The 20,288-nt window shown below is 36.4% G+C and overlaps 1 protein-coding gene across 2 annotated transcripts in view; it reads right to left on the reverse strand.

Annotated features, from left to right (window-relative positions):
* Positions 1–18,922, reverse strand: part of LOC112050521 (BAG domain-containing protein Samui) — a 39,859-nt gene extending 20,937 nt beyond the window's left edge. Inside the window, exon 1 of one of the 2 annotated variants that reach the window (XM_024088805.2) lies at positions 18,690–18,922. In XM_024088805.2, coding sequence (XP_023944573.2) covers positions 18,690–18,713 — 24 coding nt within the window. In that variant the 5' untranslated portion in view covers positions 18,714–18,922. Of the gene's footprint in view, positions 1–2,089; positions 2,207–18,689 lie in introns of those variants that run through there. The other variant, XM_024088806.2, reaches the window with a different exon arrangement.
* Positions 18,923–20,288: the final 1,366 nt, after the last annotated feature.

Raw genomic sequence — 20,288 nt, forward strand, 5'->3', positions numbered from 1 at the left:
AACGGTCTCGAGCAGGCGGCAAATGTAGTCCTCAATAATATCTTAATTCCATATTACTTTCACACTTATTTCGAAGTAGATTTATTTTCGAATACTCAGGAATGCGTCATACATTACGGGATTTGCGTCACATGAATTTCAGATGACGTAAAACATTCACCCAAATAATAAAAGCAACGAAATTATAACTAAGTGGTACAAAATTATTCAAGAAACCATAACCCTTCTAAAACCGAAATACTTCAGGGTTAATATTGAAACTATAAACAATCTAACTGGGCCATTGCGAGAAGTCGTAGGTGGCGCCGTCTCACAAACGTTGCAGGGCGGAGACATGATTTCAAATTGTGTAATATGGACCGGAAACTGTGGAGCAAATTGTGCAATAACAAACAATGAAATAAACCAAATATATTCTTCGGGTGGTTTGGGCTCGACTGTGATCTTTTATAATGGATCAACGGATCACATACATACACAATTTATGGGACATACACATTTATTGTACTACTGCAGGCTAGAGTACGTTCATAATTGAGAAAATACTTAATGGCAAATGTGTACGGAAAAAAAGTCTGCTCATAAAATTGTATTTTATGAAAATATTGAAAATGAGAAAATGCTCGTTTTCTTGTTAAAAACTGCTTTCTAACCCGTGTTACAGACGTACAGTTTTAAATGAACAGTCGAACTGTTCAGTTACGTACGTGTGTAGTGTGTAGTGAATAGACTGAAATATCTGAACTACTGAACGTTAAGAACTGTACAGTTAAAACTGAACGTTTGTAGCCCAGTTAAATCGGTAGACCGTATATATCACTACATATTGACAAATTTGATTTTCGATAAGCATTTATAATCGTCGTCATCAACCCATATTCGGCTCACTGCTGAGCTCGAGTCTCCTCTCAGAATGAGAGGGATAAGGCCAATAGTCCACCACGCTGGCCCAATGCGGATTGGCAGACTTCACACACGCAGAGAATTAAGATAATTCTCTGGTATGCAGGTTTCCTCACGATGTTTTCCTTCACCGATTGAGACACGTGATATTTAATTTCTTAAAATGCACACAACTGAAAAGTTGGAGGTGCATGCCCCGGACCGGATTCGAACCCACACCCTCCGGAATCGGAGGCAGAAGTTATATCCACTAGGCTATCACGGCTCATTTATAATGCAAATGCATTAAAATCATTAAAGAACAGAATGTAAATTGTGTTTGAACTAGAAATTCTTTATGAATTTCTCACACAATCAACATGGATATGCGATTTAATAACGTAGGTACATTATGTTGTTTATAATGTTATTACGATTTACTAAATTTATATGTCGCTCTCAGAAACAAAACCAACCAGAAAAATTGGGATTATGCCACTGTTCAGTTTTATTTGACTACTATTTACAACTCTACAGTATTGTAAGCTCTTAGTTAATTTTAATTGAAATTGATACTTTCGGGTAGCAAATGTCAGGGCAAGTTACACAACAGTGAACATAAGGGTAATACGAGAAGCTCAATCTGTATGATATTGATATCAACACACACACAAAGCGTGATATACTTGTGCCGGCAAAGCAGTATGACACCTGTCAAGGTTATCATTAAAAATGCAGTGACATTTAATTGACATATAAAATAGGTGATCTAAAGGCACTGGCCTATACTAATATGTAATATGTATAGGAAATCAGAATAATAGAGGACCATAAAATGAGTAGACTTTACATGTCGCACTTCATTCCATCACAAGACTCACGGTTATAATTAGTCACTTGGAAACGTGTGGGTACTAAAGAAGAAATATATGACGAAATAAATATTATGTACACAAAGCGTTCACGGTGCGGTAAAACGTTCGTAATAAAACAAAGAACGTGTCTGAATATAAAAAGTGGACACAGAAAATAATGTACTGACCTGATATCACGACAATAAAAGACGACGCTGACTAAATACCCCAAGCGAAATTATTTCGTAAACATTGGCAGTTGGCAACATATACACGGCCAGTGTTACCAACTAAACAATGTCAAACAAAACACAACACAAGCAAACATCTGTGGAAATGTAATTCGTACTCACGTTACGCTTCATTTCCAAATTGTCATCGTCGGATTCAGTGCTGTGGGAAAATAATAGATTCTATACGGATTGGCGGTCGAATTAAATTGGAATTTTTTTGATAAGCGCCTCCAGCGCACACTCAGTCGACTCTGGCCGTTCGCAAGCAAGGTGGGTGGGTGAGACGCTTCCCCGAAATAGATGTTTTGGAATAACTCTACAGAAATTATATTCCCTGCGTCACTGTTGACGAGGCGAAGATCAAGAGCAGACATACCGCGCTCTTAACATGAATCTAGGCTAATATGAAAGTGTCGCGTCTATGATCCACTTTCGTCTTTCGTGTGTTCACGCTAACCCATTTATTTTGTATTTTTATTTGTCCTTTCTTTCACAAAAAACTGTGATCTAGAATTCGTAATTTTAAATTGTCGAATCTCTTTATCGACTGCATTGAAAATACATAGGTTAAGTTATCTTTCCAAATTAATACAATCAAGGGTGGTGTTAACATCTGTGCTGTGAAGAAACTACTGATCGTAGATGCAATCACTGAAAATCTTTTTCTAATATGTAGCCTCTAATTGCGATAATACACCATTATGTTGACATGAAATCAGTCACATCGTCAAGATCATCAGTGACAAGGAACAAGGAACTCTAATCACTTCAAAAATTTTCGTGATTTAGTTGAAATTTGAAGAAAGACTGGCTATACTGATTTTGATAGAATTGGATGGAGATGGTTCAGATTTGAAATTGATCATAATTGAAACCAAATAGACTCGCGGTTTTTTCGAGAAACCTTAACAAACAAACAAACTTGTACTAAACGTTGTCTTGTGTACATTTTGAATACAGTAGATAAAAGAAACAAAATATTCTTGAGTGATGCCAGAATAAATAATAGAGACACAGAGATCAATGTGAGGAAAATACTTCATGTTTACTGTAATTGACAAAAAAACCACACGAAATTTATGGGAACACCACAACAATGCGTTTGCAATTGCGTTTAAATTTGCTTCTAGGGTCCAATCATTATGCTTGCTCAAACCTGGCACGATTTGTGTTTGTTAGCTCAGAGTACTGTACAGTTTTATCTAATCGCAATTTCAATGAAAACCATTAGAAAAACTGTACAGTTAACACTGACGGACACTACACAAGGACGATTTTATTGAACAATTTGACTGTGCAGTTAAAACTGCAGGTTTGAAGAACGTTTAGAGGAGAATATTAGGCAAAAAACCTTTCTCATTTTTGTAATAAAAATCAGAAAAGTACTTCCATTTTCTATATGGTCACCATTAAGTACTTATATTAAAAGTCTGCCCAAAAACAAGAAGATCTCTTTGAAGTAACGCCGATGCAAGGTGTGCGACTGGAATGGGGAAACGAAATTATGAGACGGATATTGCTATTTTATTATTATTATAATTTATTCAAGGGGACGTGGACATTTTAATAATAAATATTAATAGGCATTTCAGACGAGGCCGTACACGTGCAATGCATTTCTTCCTCGACAAGTGCAGTGACAAGTAAAAAGTTTTGACGACCTCGACTCCAGCAGTTTGTAATGCTGTAGTTTTCAACAAATTGATCCTGGGTTATAGGATATTATGCTTTCTAAATTGACTCAGGTATGGATTGCCATCGGCCGTAGATAGTTCTTCAATAGCTCAACGGTAAGGGCGGTCGGATTCATCACCGAGGGGTAGTACTTCGTTTCCCGCCCCTTTGGTCTGTTGTCGTACACTCCTAATACAGTTTTTTCCGATAGATTATACTTGGACGGGAATGGGAATATGGGTCATATTAAAAAAAAAATAGTTACCACACTACAAGCAAAGACGTACCGCCAAGCGATTTACCGTTCCGGAACGATGCCGCGTCCGCGTTCCGTCAGAAACCGTCAGAGATATGGGTATGGAAAATGTTTGTACCTCTTCCATCTTATGGCAATTTATCCATCTTATGTGTGGACGTCTTCCGTTACGACTGTATCGTCACTTAACATCCGAGGGCCTAGTGGCAGTATGATACTGTGACGATCGCGTTAACGTAAACGCAAATTTCTAAGGAATTGGAACAGCGCTACCTAGCAGCACTACTGCACAACTGTTTCAATTCCATATAAATTCGCGTTTACGTAAACGCGATAGTAACAGTATGAAAATATTGAAAACTCACACAGGTGAGATCGCAGTCAACGGCTAACTTGTAATTGATTTTTTTTTTAAAGTAAAAGGAGTCCTTGAGGACCGAGCCCGCCTGTGAATCATTAGCACCCACGTCCCAAGAGTACGTACTCCGCGGCTGAGCAATGAGCACGCTGATTTGCTCTCGGCTGCGTGCTACTGCATAGTGATGCAGTGTACTTCAAAGTTAGGGCTGCCACCAATGAAACTTTACAAACATGCTTTTTTGTGAATTTTAATTTTAAATCGGTTATCTCTAACGCTAACTGAATTTTTTATTACAAGTTTAGTCTGCATAACAGTGCACGGTTAATTGGCTAGTTAGGTAACGTCATGATGATGGTGACAAGATGACTATGTTATTTTATGCACCCCCTTGATATATCAATACCACAACTGCCTGTTAATTATGTATCTCAACCATTGACCTTATAATAAAAGGACGCACAATCATGTAGAAAATTTCACTTTAAAACTGGCCAATTTTGCTTTGACAGTTTTGAAATTATTGGTAAAGAAAATTAAACCAATACTATACCAATAAATAATACCAATTCAATAAAATTCCAAATTCAACCTTAAGGGTAGAGTTCAAGGTTGAATTTGCAAATGCGACTACTTGAATTGAGTGCCAAGAAGTTGTTTGGCACTCGTTGAGTGGAGACGTTTTTTGGTCGCTGATTGTGCATCCACTTGTTAATAGGAAATCGATGATCTCGACGCATATTTCGATTCAAAACACAAGTCACTACATTTTTTTTTCATCATATTTTCGTTTTTGCGATTGCGTAACTAGTTTTATCAACGGAAGGACATAACTTATCGTCGTTTCGATTAATTTTAGGTACACAAATATTAATTTTAGCGTTTATTAATACTACCCAAGAATTTAATACAAGCGATACTCGCAATGTGCTAATGTTTGCGAAATGTTAAGCAAATAAATAAATAAAAAGATTTTCTTTGATATATCTGAATAGCAACCCTAGCGTTGAGTGAGAAATGTATTACATTTGGTTATAGTTTTCCTGCTGAACGAATAATAATAACGAAACGTATTACCGGTTATGGTTTCTGCGCCGTTTTATCGGATGACCGCATTATTGCAATGATTGTTACGATTGTGATTAAGTTCTACCGACGGGGCCGGCAGATAAAGCGACGTTGTTATCTCATGTAATCATCATTGTAATCGTGTTGTCAGCACTTCCGCTGATATATTGTTTTTCAATAATGTATGGTGGCTTGGATGGGGTCTACAGGTTATAGAGCCTTAACGGTAGGAGCGGTCGGATGGACCGAGGGGTGGTGGTTCCATCCGCGCTCCGTTGGTCTATTGTCGTATCCACGCCTAATACAGTCTTTCCCGACTAGTTGGAGGGGAATGGGAATATTGGTCATATTTAAAAGATATGGCAAAATATTCTTTGTTGTAAAAGAAAATTTAACTTGTACCTTTTATTTCCTCTGACAACAAACTTACTGGAACGCTAAATAGCTTGGCAGCATGCTATCAACAATAGCCTTTGAGACCAGACCTAAAATTATTAATATTTAATTACGCGTTCTAAATTAACTATAATTCAACGCCTCCAGTTTAAAAGGTAATGCATTTACAATAACAACCGAGTTAAAGTAGAAAATGACTTGATTGATGATATTTGGCTACAAAAATTCAGGCTTCCTTATAAGAGACTAATCTTGAAGGCTACGCCGAGACTAAATCTAGGAGGCCTCCCCGATACAAAAATCGAGAAGAATTATATATTATTTACCACGATTTGTTAATTCTTTTGTTTCTTTTATCATGGCCGTAGAAAAAGTATTGTATGCCACTGCACTTAATTAGCGATTACAGCACTCGTGCCACAAGTGATACAATACAGCTTCGTCGCATTGCACAAAAACACTTGTGCAACAATGGCCCCCACTACATGACAGCGGCATAAATAGCTATTGTACGCAATCAAAATTAGTAGTTTTGATAAAAACGTTTAAAAAGTACTCTTCTAACATCGTCACCATTAGCAAGTATAGTTTCTATAAATTTCTAGAGCAAAGTAGAGCCCACTATGCCAATAAGGCGGCTACGTCCACTCATGGACACTCGTGGGCAGAATAACAATAAATTAAACAAATCCGTTACATCATAGCTTAGCGTGACGACGTGTGATCGTAACATATACCTACCTACTTATGTTATGGTCACGGACTTATATACGGTATGTAAATCGTACTAATGGCATATATACATGGAAATACGAAGTACCTACATATAACCGCGTACACATATTGGAAAATGCTCGATACGTGGATCAATTTAAAAAATATGTAGCATTTCTAAAGATAAACTAAAACATAATATTATAGACATTTGACAGAGTAATAGAATGTATTTAAGAATAAAAAAAATATCTTTGCAAATAAAAAAAATACAACTGCATACGACAAACATCCGTTTAATATCGAAGATGGAATATTTACCAAACACTGGTATTATTATGAATTCCAAGATACGTACCTATTTATTAAGAATGTGGACGTTTTAACAACCTCTAAAATATATATTAATAAATATATATTAAAATAACATATTTGTTTACCACATTTGAGTAGGTATGTATGCAAAAGTAATGACACAATTTGCCAACTGGCATAATGCGAAATACATTGGTGATTTGTGATGCAAGTCTATTATATATCTCGGTCTTTTTACACTGTATACACCACACACAAGTAAGATTTAAAGGAGTATCAACACAGAATACATATGTACAAGTATCAGCCTATTCCAACACGTACATTGCCATACCACGCGACGACACGGAAAGCGGCATTTTACGCTGTGGTAACGCGACGTCGCGTGGTGGTCCCTGACAATCTTGTACGAGCTATAGAACATCGGCCATTAACGTAATTCCAAGATTTTGGCTTGGCATAGCTCAATACAGGGCAAGACCTCCTTGTAGAAGAGGCGCTTTGGAGAGTTCCTATCGCGTTGCTGCAACAGTACCTATATTCAAACGAATAGGTGTTGAACTTTATGCCCCTGTATTAATAATTACGAGTATACCGGCAACTATACATTTCAGAGAAAGGATTACACATCAAATCGGAAAGGGACCTTCACCGTATTAACTGGAAAAGTCTTTGTATGAGACTCCTTACTGCAACGCACATTAATCAGAATCGGAATCACGAAACGGCTCATGAACCGAGGCGATACGGGATGATTTATTTCTGAGCTAATGCGAGTTTAGCTTTAGTCTGTAATGATGATTTATATAATTCGCAAGTGCGAGTTTAGCATTCACCTCTATCTCTCTCTCTCTCTGTATGATACGGTATTATAGAAAGAAAAAGATAGAGACGTCAATAATAAGCATGACGGTATGGTAGTACTTGTTCCCTGGATGAGATCTACTACTAAACCAATACCGAAACTATACTAAATCGGAAGAAAATAAAATTGGAAACTTATCTAGTCTAGGTGACCCTAAAGTAATAATTTCGAGAGGAAACACGTGTATTTGGAAGCAATCGTGGATTTATTTTTTTAATTCCACATTATTAATCACTTTGAAATGATTTCAGTTACATCCTAGAATGTTGGCATGGCCAACGAAAGTGCTTACAAAAATCTGAAACAATTTTATGTCGTAGGTACAATCGCGTAGTCTATTTGCGTATGTTCCAAGTTGTTATAATATTAATTCATTTAGGTATGTTGTGTAGTATCTACTAAACAGATTTATGTATATCTATGTATTATCAAAAAAATATATATACTATAAAATATACGAAGACTATAAAATATACGAAGCACTAATTTATTTACGCACGTAGTCACGTCACGTGTTTCAGTGAAGTAGGCGCTCAATCAAAGTAAGCACTTGAGTATTCCATGTTCCAACATAACTGACGTAAGTAACGTTATGTAATTTACTACTACAAATAGGTATACCTATAGTAGGTATAGTGGTATACACGCACTCTAAATTCTTCAGAATCAATAAGTTTCAATGACATTCAATACTTCAAAAGAGGTTAACTAAAATACGAAAGGACCTAGTTTGAAATAAATCCCCGCTCTATTTCATCATTATCAACCCATATTCCGCTCACTGCTGAGCACGAGTTTCCTCTCAGAATGGGAGGGGCTAAACCAATAGTTCACCACGTTTGCCCAATACGGATTGGCAGACTTCACACATGTAAAGAATTAAGAAAATTCTCGGGTATGCAGGTTTCTTCCCGATGTTTTTCCTTCGCCGTTTGAGGCACGTGATCTTTAATTTCTTAAAATGCAAATAACTGAAAGTTGGAGATGCATGTCCCGGATCGGATTCTAACCAACGCCCTCCAAAATCGGAGGCAGAGGACATATCCACAGGGCTATCACGCATCTTTTTAGACTATTTAAATATATGTAATATTGATATTTTTTTCAAATAATGTCTGGTGTGATACGTAGTGTCTCTACCATCGATTTGAAAGGTTAAAAAAGCCTCCATAGAGTTTAAATATTTATTCACTCAGCAATTGCTTTGAGTGAATAAATATTTTCTAAGCAAACGCTTCCCATGTTAAATAACATTGTACCTGTTTTATGCAATCATGAGATGTTATACAATTTTTAACAGAGGCACATGCACGTAAAGTTTTTTCCTATCCGAAGATTTTATCACACCAATACTAAACGTTTTAAATTAAAAATATCACCAAAAAATCAGCAGCAAAAACTGAGACTTAATTGACACAGTTTTTAAAAGTTTCATCAAAATAAAAAAAAAATAGAATTACCAGTCTGCGACGCCATTGTACTATCAACGCGTAACAGTTTAATAAAGAATCAGTTTTTTTTTGCTTTCCACGGCCGCTGCCAAGATATTGAACATTGCGATTATTTTCATTTCACTTTCGCTTGGCGCCTCTTAATAGCCAGGAAATTGATGCATAATGGCACTCTACTATAGAATATTAGTACCTAAACAATTTAGGGCATGACTACGTTTTCACCTGATGTTAAATATAATTATGCAGTCTCTGTTGGTAGCGGTTGGTAGTTTAACTAAGTACAATTTTAATTATTACTCAGTTTTGCCGTAAAGAACCTTCGCTGATCGAGCCGTCAGGAATAATTCGGGATGATGGTAAGAAACCTGATGGATTAACGCTGGTTCCCTGAGAAATGGGTGGGCCCTAGTATGGGACGTTACATGCAACATTGGCTCATTGTTATATCAGGCAGATAGAATCAAGACCAGGAACGGTAGCAGAAAAAGCTGGAAGTGATAAGCGGCACAATTTACATATTTGTTCCTTATGCCGTGGGTCTTGGGCCATGGAGTCGCAGTGCCATAACATTTTCTCCGAATTATTTCACCGCGACTACTTAGTTCACAGACACACGCAAAGGATCAGCCTGACTGTTCAACGCAAAAATGCAACCACTATTCCACGTGGGCATGATTTGTATAGTTATTCAGGATAAGTTAAGCTTAAGTTCCCTATTGTATTCAGTTGTACTGAGTTCTAAAGTAAATTTTATTAAGTACCTTTTGTTTTTATTTTATTACAATGACCTTAAGTATCTGGATTCTACCAACAGATGTAATTTAATCAGTATCTAGTGTCTACAACGTGAACCAATCTAACGACTGACCCAATTCGAATCGATTTTCCAATGGCAATCAATTTCGTCTCGTCTGGTTAAGTGGCATAGCCTTGAACTTTTCGGCTGATACGACATAATTGAATTATATAACGCACACGACTTTTCGTAGGTGCTACAAAGATTTATTTTCCGGTGTTCGTATGCGTATTAGAAACGACCTTGACCCATTTGTTTATGGGATGAAAAGTGTTTGGGTAAGTTCGTTCATGACTTTCCAGTTATGTGCATTTTAAGAAATTAAATATCACGTGTGTTAAATGGTGATGTTACAACATCTTAAGGAAACCGACGTGTGAAGTCTGCCAATCCCCATTGCGTGGTGTACTATTGTTCTAGCCCCTTTCGTTCTGAGAGGAGACTCGGGCTCAGAATATGGAGATGGATATGAGTTAAAGCAGAGTTGAGCAGAATATGAGTTGATAATGATGAATGATGATGAAGTCTTCAATATAAAAACAAAGATAAAATATAATAGCATAATAAAATAATAATACTGATAAAACTACAAACTTGTAGTTGAATAGTTGAAAAATATATACGACCGAACTGAGAAACCTCCTGCTTTTTTTGAAGTCGATTAAAAAACGCAATATTTTGTTTATTTTCCGATTTTAACAAAACTAATTTCTTTTTCGACCGAAGAAACATCCGTCGCACATTTTTCTATTGCAAAAACACGTGAATCTAAATTTGTCACTAACGATTTGTTGCTCACCTATTTACTCGAAAAATATGTGACACCTTTCAATGTAACTGCATTGATCAGGGGCTTCCAAGAGTTCGACACATAATTGAAGGTAACAAACACATACATTCCAATCACGGTAATGGGGATGATGACTAGGTTTGAATATATTAATTTTTATGATACATTCGGGTAAATAGGGTCAATGTTAACTAATTTATATATAAAAAGCAAAGATTGTCTGGATATTTGCAAAATAAATGAGATTATAAAATTTCAAAAACTACTAAAATTTTTTTATCGTAATTAGATGAAAATTCATACAGTTTTAGCTTCCTTACATTAAATGTGACATTTTTTAATATATGAACTATAAAGATAAACGCACAAATAACAAAGATATTAGTAATTTTGTTTGAACGCGCATACAAATCTAACGACCATTACATGCCTATGACGTCATTTTTTCGAGCCATTTTGTATGGGGCGTTTTTCAGGGATCCGCGGCAGCGCCGCAAATCTGACTCTTTAAATCCCTGTAGCTCCGAAAGTAATGATCGCAGATACCCTGTTACTTTTACAAAATTGCTTTACTATTAGTATACTCTTAATTTATATACAATTTAAAAAACTGTCATCATCCCTATTGTTCCACGATATCGAGTAGGTACGTTGATGAGGAAAATACTAGAAAACCTACCTACACACTCGTGATCGAGTTATGATCGATCGCAATGAAGTACTTGTATAAACCTTTTTGAAGTGGTCGCATTATCTATACTAATATTATATAGAGGTAAAGTTTGCAGTGTTGTAGGGTAATTTCTGGATCTACAGAACCGATTTAAATAAATATATCTGAGTATATATGATTATATTTTTTTTAGAATTTATACTATCGTGAGTGTTATTCATATTAATTGATAATAATTTTATACCTAACAAGAAGAACATGTGAGTTACATAATCAATTAGTAGGCACAGAGTCATAACTCTACGAGTGATACGTAATTGCATTCTAGAATATACTCGAAACTGTAATATTGTAGGAGCCATGTAAAATGAACATTGATGTTCGGTCTGCATAAGGATCGCTACAGGCGGTCTACATATGCGACCCTCCCATATACTATTGCTACAGCAGGTAATACTAGTTAAAAAATGTTTTACTTGCTACAATTCATAGGTTATATTATCATTACAGGACTATTTTCTTATGGATCACGCGTGCGTGACGTCCGTGATAGATTCGCTTGGAACATATTGTTTCGGCCCTATATACCAAATGATAACATCGTCCCTTGTGGTGATGGACAATGACCATTATTGTTTACTTTAAGTATGTAAATTAAAAGTACTTGTAAGTTTAATTGCACTTTGATTATGACAGATCATAATATCAGATGTATCCAATGAACAGGACAACAGTATAAATGTTTCACTCTGTACGTAATGTACTATCTTCGGAACAATATGCCCAATTAAACACAAAAAAGGATATTTTCATTTGAATAATAATAAAGAGAAAATTACCCATAATGTATATCTATTTCAAATTGACCAATCCTAATTCTCCTTTTAGCTAAGTTAATGGCTTGTACTAACACTGGATACGACAACAACAACGCGCAAGTTATATAGTCTGGTATAGTTCGTTGATGACATTCCCATGATATGCGTGCGACGGGGGGAAAGACTCGGGTGTGAAATCGTGCGTCCGCTGAAGTGAGGTGCATCAGTCGTGAGTTTTTTATTCATCGCTACACGCCCCCCGGCTCGCGCGGATCTTTGGGAGTGTTGAGAACGAAGTTGCCAAGCTATAGTTACAATTTGATTGCAATTTGCAATATACATGTAATTGCAAACGAGCAATAATGCAAGGCCGCCAGCGCTCTTTTTATATGACACCTACATTAATCGAACACAATGCTCATGGACTAGTTGTGGCATTTCCTGTACCGTGCGCTATTGTTAAGACAAGTCGCCCCGTAGATAATAATACCAACCATGCCGGTAACTAGAGACCATCAGCGGTTAAAAATAATCCTCATCCTTCCTACATCTGTGCTAACTGCTAAAGATAAATCTAACCGTACTACTGAATCACTGTGATTGTATAAAGATGTGACGAGCAAAACGTCGGGCTAGCAATTGTATAATGAAAGATACATCCTATTCTTAAGAAACCAGAAACTCAAGTGATTCCAGACGAAGTCTATATTTTTCTGTATAAGTTCAAAGACTAAATAAAGAAAGAAACAGGGTATAAGTTAGCGTAAAAACAAATATGAGGATTCAAAATTCGTAAGTGGGGGTCCACGAAAATTTACCTAGTTTCATAGCGAAAAATTAAAATATTGGCTTGACTTCTTGTGTTGTGAGTAGTCAAAAAGCACAACTATTATACTTTTAGACGCCCGTGTGGAAATCCTTAACCGATAACTTCCTGGAACACTTTATCTATTGTTAATAACGGTTTTAAAATCCGTTGAATGGTTTAAAAGATCGAGTAAAAACGAGAAAAAGCGTTTTTTTATACTATGGAACGATGAAGAAGAATAATTTTATAGCTCTGTAGGTTTGTGATCCCGGAACAAACTCAAGGCGAGCGATAATAATATTTCTCGTCCAAGTAACAATGTAGAGGCAGCCAAAGAAAGATGTCAGTCACCATAAACGTATCAATTCTTTCACAAAACCGCACGGACTCGCACCAGATAAGGCGTATCAATAAATATACGAGTACAGCCGAGACGTCGCCGATGAATGCAGTTGCTTTCGAGAACAAAAGGCCTATCGGGATAACAAAAAACCGTCAAGCGTAACACATATATTTAAAGGATTCCGTAGACGGGTCACTCTATACTAGCTGAAAAGCTTGTATGTTTGGTTGAACGCGCTAACCTCGGAGATTACTGGTTCCAATTGAAAAATTTGGATAGCCCATTAATTGACAAACGCAGTGATCGAATCAGAAGTTAACAGATCCAGAGAAGAACCACCGACATAGTTCAGCTAGTCGGGAAACTGATGTGGTAATAGACAGGGCATGTAGTTCAAAGATTCGATGGTTGTTGGGGTCCCAAAATGCTGGAATGGCGACCCTGTACCGGAAAGCGCAGTTTTGCTCATCCGCGCACTACGTAGATCGAAGACATCAAGCGAGTTGCAGGGACTCGCTGAATACTGGCGACTCGAGACCTTGTCGTTTGGAATTCCATATAGGAGGAATAAGTCCAGCCGTGTGCGTCCATCGGCTGATGATGATGATATAACATTAAGCTACATAAGCTAGTAAAACCGCTAGTTTTAAAATAAGAAATGCACTACCTACCTCCAAAGGTTTCATGTCTGTCTAAACCTTGAACGAAAGCCCTGTGCTCTGTGCACGCCATCCCACTGTGATAGGAGTGCAGTGGCCCATTATAACTGATGATGATGATGACTACCATAAGTACGGTAGCCAATTATGGAGTTTGCATCGTGGTGGCTTTGGGATGATTTTTTCAATTTTTTTTATCGGCATAGTATGAGAAATAATATCGCCATTTGCCAGACACTTGGCTTCATGGCAATCCTTCGCTAGAGACCATTGATGTTTCAAATTATAATAGTGTTTTTCGAATGGTTGCCGCGAAGCTATATGACTGGCGACTGAGAATATAATTTCTCATATTATGCCGAGGAAAACATGAAAAAATTAACACTTCATACTTAAGACGGTTGAGGTTGGATCCGTAAAACCTCCTATCTCCAAAAGCCACCACGGTCCAAACTCTAATAACTGGCTACCGTAGGTACTTACTTATGGTAGGAGCATGAGCTGACAAACTTTCGGATTTTACAAAATGCCAACGATCTGGGGTTTGCCCGTAAACCCCAGATCGTTGGCATTTTTTCATTCTTAGTCTATAAAGCGTATATTTAAAACATACGTCGCAGTTTCCTGCACTAGTCGAGGCAGGGCATATTTTGTAACGTATGAATAAACACAGCTGCGCAGAGGCGGGCTATGCAGCTCGATGTCCGCACAGATTGCTGCACGTCGCGTGCTCTGAAGCGTGCATGACCTTCCGAAAATGCTATGCGAAGCTATGTTACATTAAACAGTTACCTAAACACATGAATAAAGCTTTATTAGAATACTAGCGGACGCCCGCGACTTCGTCCGCCCTTAGACCACTTTAATCCAGCCCTTACAGTAGTATCGCTGTAAAAATGGAGTAACTTCTCCCGTTTTCCCAACATTTCGGGCATGTTCCCTTTACTGCTCTGCTCTATAAGTATTGATCGTAGCGTGATGAAAAGTATACTATAACCTGCCCAGGAGTATGAAGAATATTAATTGAACTAAGTTTCGTTAAAATCCGTCGAGTAGTTTTTGTTTCTATAACGAACATACAGACAGACAGACAAAAATATTACTGATTGCATTTTTGGCATCAGTATCGATCACTAATCACCCCCTGATAGTTATTTTAAGTATAGATAGAAGATTAGGTAACTGTTATCTTTTTTAATATGTGTAGGGTGAAAAGACAGAAATATTAAATCCAACTAACAAAAAACGGCGAAATAATTTATCTTTTAGACTTTAGGGTAAGTAAAAATAGGGACTGCCCTACAAAGTACAAGCTTACGTTTTTACCTACAAGTATCTACAATATATCTTCAAGCTTTTTTAAGCGCGTTCCACCATAGGCTGCACCAAATAGCAACGCCACTCGGCAGGATTGAAAATGATTTAAAAAGCAAATTAGAGGTTTTCATTTATAAATTGTATGTGTGACGCACAATATTTCCTATTGACTAAATTTTCTCGAATATGTAGGGGGCGAGACAGCTCCCTACTCCTCCCCCTTACGAGACATCCTTAGCTACATCCTGGATTACCATTAAGCATGATTAAATCTCTAGCTAGTTAAAGAATCATCATCATTATATTCGGCTCACTGTTGAGCAAGAGTCTTAAACTTAGAAAGAGTGTTCAAAAGACTAAGCTATGGTTCTATAGACGTTCATTCTTTATAACTGTGTCAACTGTTTAATCAATTTTGTGTGATCTGCGTATCAGTATGCGTTTAGCCTTACAAGGAGCGGACGAGATACCGCCGCAGTGTGTTTAATATTGCATATTTACGTTTGCGTATATTGACCCGCGTCGACTGCGCGCGAAAATCTGGAGTACAGATTCGTAATATAACTACTGAAAAACTGACTACTAGTAATACTTCTTCATATGCTCATCATCATCATCATCATCATCATCATCATCATCATCATCATCATCATCATCATCATCATCATCATCATCATCATCATCATCATCATCATCATCATCATCATCATCATCATCATCACCATCATCATCATCATCATCATCATCATCATCATTATTAACCGATGGACGTCTAACTCCTAGACATAGACCTCTTTCAAGAACTTCCAAACACCATAGAGTTGGGCCGCCAGCATCCAGCAGCAATGCCTAGATATTACTCGCTACAAATGCTTTTCATTGGTGAAAGAATTTTTTAAAATTAGCTTATATGTTTAGCCATGCTATATGCTGAATATAAAAAAAAACAATGAAAAAATTTCTATTTTGTCTCAGACAATAACTCAAACTCAAAACACTAAAGGCCAATAGATACGTAGAAAACCTTTGTAAATAGATAACAATAACACAAAAAGTAACAATAATGATGAGCTATAAAGTATAACACAAAAGATTTACTTGATGACTACACATCAACACAAACAATGTGTACTGGAATTTGTATGACACAATCTGCACGGCACACAACATTATTCTAAGAAAAACACAACACAAGGCCACCTCTTGTAATAATATAAAATCTAAAACAAAGACATTTAACTAATAATAATCATCGAAAGAATGTTAGAAGTTCAGCTTATCATGATGAAAAGTAAATAATGTTTAGAAAGTCCAAACATTATTGATTATGATGACCCACAATTTTCGCGTATTTTCTGTTTCAGTGAGAATACGGGGATAAAATATAGCCACTCACAAATAATGTGGCTTTCTAGTGGTAAGAGAATTTTCAAAATTGGTTAGAGTAGATCCTGAAATTTTTCTCTCTCTCTCTCTCGCGGTCTCAGTCGCTGACTATGGGCCTTATTAGAAGGCTCAAAGTCACTCAGTGGGAGATGGAGCGAGCTATGCTTGGAGTTTCTCTGTGTGATCGAATCAGGAATGAGGAGATCCACAGATGAACCAAAGTCACTGACATAGCTCAGTATTAATAGATCAACACTTCCACACCAGTGTGTTTGATGTAGTTATTTTTATTAACAATGGACTATAGAGAATACAAAAAAGGTGTGTTGTTATTGATTTGATGTTAATTGTATTAGGTGCCTAATAGACCAAAATTAGTGAATAGCCCAACTGGAGTGTAGGTGTTTATCCTCATGTTTCTATAATTACACTGGCAACTGCCACTGGCAACTGGCAAATGCCATGTTTGACAGCAGAAAACTTCATAATGATTGTCATTACTTTCCTGCATGTTACAGTAAGCTCTACAACACTGAGGAACATGTATAGATGTATGATGTATGTATATATGTGTAAAACTATATTTTTATAAGAATTAAGGAATCATATCTAGAGATTGATTACTTGGCAATGATAATACTGAGAATTCTACACAGTAAAAATGCTAATGTTGGCATTAGTTAGTAGTTTAGATAACAATCAACGTTTAGACATTATGCTGGGCATTTTTTCACAGTTAAAAAAAAATGTTTCCTGTCTGACATTCCTTTATCTAAAACACAAAGATCAGAACATTACCTAAAATATAATGAATAATGTTTGCTTTCTGTATTTTCTGCTGAAAACAAATAATACTTGTGAAAGAATTATTTCAATATGTTAATTAATTCCTGAGATATAGAATTTTAAAGTCAGCGAGCGTATGCTTGCCCATTATATGCAATTTCGTACTTCTGCCTTACCTACTGACGAACTAATGGTTAAGACCGTTTAACGAGGAAGGCAAATCAAAAATGTGGCCAAACAGGGGAAAATAATGTTCAGTTGTCGAATCGAATATATGATCTTATCATATATTCTACCACTATTTTTTTTATAATATATGTGCCATATGCCTTGTGTTCAGAGCAGACACAAACTTAAGGCACACAATGTTAAAGTATGTTCTTATTACTGTAAGTATAAAAATCATTAAGTTATTAATTAAGCATTAGTATATATATATAGTGTTTTATGTAAAATATATATTTGGAAAAGAATAATATGTAGTATCTCAGTGTCATGCATTTAATATTTTTCATTTGAGTGTCATATTCTTTAAATAAACCTTTACAACTTATGATATGAATTAATCTGTATCCAATTAGTTACTAAAATAATGAAAGTTGACAAATAAATGTATCCTGTATTGACACAAAATATACATAAACTCCACAGACTTAAGCAAAAAGATAGACAGCATCCTCATAAAATTAACAACAAATAAAAGCATCATATAAATTTTGTTAAACTTTATACAGTTTAGAGGACCTAATTATGTCACTTAATGCCAGGATAATCAGTCTATTTTTGGCTAATCTTGTGTCTTAGGGATAGGAAATATATAATATCAAACTAACCTCACAAACAGGCGGTTAGGTTGCACTCAGGAGCACTTGTGTTATAAGCAGGCATCAACTGTCCTGAAAAACCATATCAGATAGTTGCAAAACCTTTACATTTTTCTTTTATCCCGTAATGTTAGTTTCAAACAATCAACCGCGACTTTTAACGATTGTTGCATCGAGAGGAGTAATTGGAACCGAGCCAAAATTGCATTAGAAGCAAGCAAAACTGAAAATCATCTGTCCATTGATGGGGAATCTAGGCAGACGACACAATACCACGAGATTAGTAAACAAATGGGATGACCGCCAAATTAGTTATTGCATAACCCTGTATACACAAAACTGATAGAACGTGCATGGGAAAATCATGTGCAAAGCATAGAAATTATGTGTAAAATTAACAATGATTAAATAGATACTCACAAAACTTCTTCCTCGTAGGGGCATTTCACTTTTCTCACAATTTATAAATCAAAAATACATATACCGTTTCAGCAAAACTAAACACTTACTATAGATCTAAAAATTACACTCGTGTCATTCACTAAAGCACCAGCACAATTTCCAAACAATTTTTCATGCGTTTCACATGTAGTTTTCAGTCAGCAGATAAATTTTTGACAGCGATGTGCTCATTCTAGAACAATCATTTTCCAATGAAAAAAATTCTTTACACGCATGTGTCTAATGGAATATTTCAAAATTATACAAAAAAATAATTTAAAAATAATTTAAACCCAAAAAGATGTTTTTATAAACACTTAAATATTTATTTCAAATTAATGTTACAAACAAAATTACCGAAGTTAATAATAATTATGTGGAAATGCCATTTCCTGAGTATGTATATAGTCAGTGGTGAATGGAGGTGGCTTAGAGGAATAGTTTAATTCGTCTGAGGGTGATTGTGAAGGTAGTGGACATACAGTAATTAGCTGTGGACATGCATTGTTCCAATAAATTTTGTGTCCCCATATCTACTCTAGAGACGTACTGGATAAGACCTTTGCTTTTGAGTGTAGGCTCAAATCCAGGCCGGGGCATGCACTTCCAACTTTTTATTTATGTGCATTTTAAGAAATTAAATATCACGGTTTTATTATTGTCTCAAACGGTGAAGGAAAAACATTGTGAGGAAACCTAAATACTTGAAAATTTTCTTAATTCTGTATGTGTGTGAAATCTGCCAATCCGCATTTGGCCAGCGTGGTGGACTAAGGCCTAACTCCTCTCGTTTTAAAAGGAGACTCGTGTTCATCAGTGAGCCGAATACTCCTACTCCTATAATTTTTACACAGACTAACAAACACATCGCTTAGACTCGTAACACAGAATATTCAACTAATTTATCGATGTTTTGCTGTTCCGGTTGAAGAATCGTTTCTTTTTACATAATATTTAAATGTTACAAATACTTACAAATAGAACGCATCTTTATCTTATAGTAAACTACGAGTAGGAGTTGTTGACCGTTATGCAATTTAACTACACAAACTGCCACTTTTAGGACTATACGACGAAAACGTCTTTTTTCATAAATGCGTTAGATCCCCCATTGCCACTTCAGCTTCGAAACACTGGCAATGGGTCGGTAATGGACATAGTTTGAAGAGCCAATGGCCATTGGGGTCTCAAGGTGCTTGAATGGCGGCCCCGCACTAGAAAGCACAGTGTTGGTCGACCAATCCCACCAGGTGGATTGAAGACATCAAGCGTGTCGCAAGTTTTTGCTGGATGCAGGCGGCTCAGTATCGTGATGTTTGGAAGCCTCTGCAAATGGTATATGTCCTGCAGTGGACGCCCGATGCGTTAAATCCTTGATCCTATACTTTGTCAAAGGGGTAACGTCTAGCGAGGCAGGTCCCTCTAAAATTCGTCTGCGGTGGTTTATACCTGAAAAAATTCCCATATAAATTTTCATTTCATACACATATCACTTTGACACCTATATGTATATAAGACATATCATCTGTGTATATATGCACCTATCTCACTGAATTAAGGTATTTTTATGAATTTTTT

Source organism: Bicyclus anynana, chromosome 11, assembly GCF_947172395.1.
Source record: "Bicyclus anynana chromosome 11, ilBicAnyn1.1, whole genome shotgun sequence".
Taxonomy (NCBI): Eukaryota; Metazoa; Arthropoda; class Insecta; order Lepidoptera; family Nymphalidae; genus Bicyclus; species Bicyclus anynana.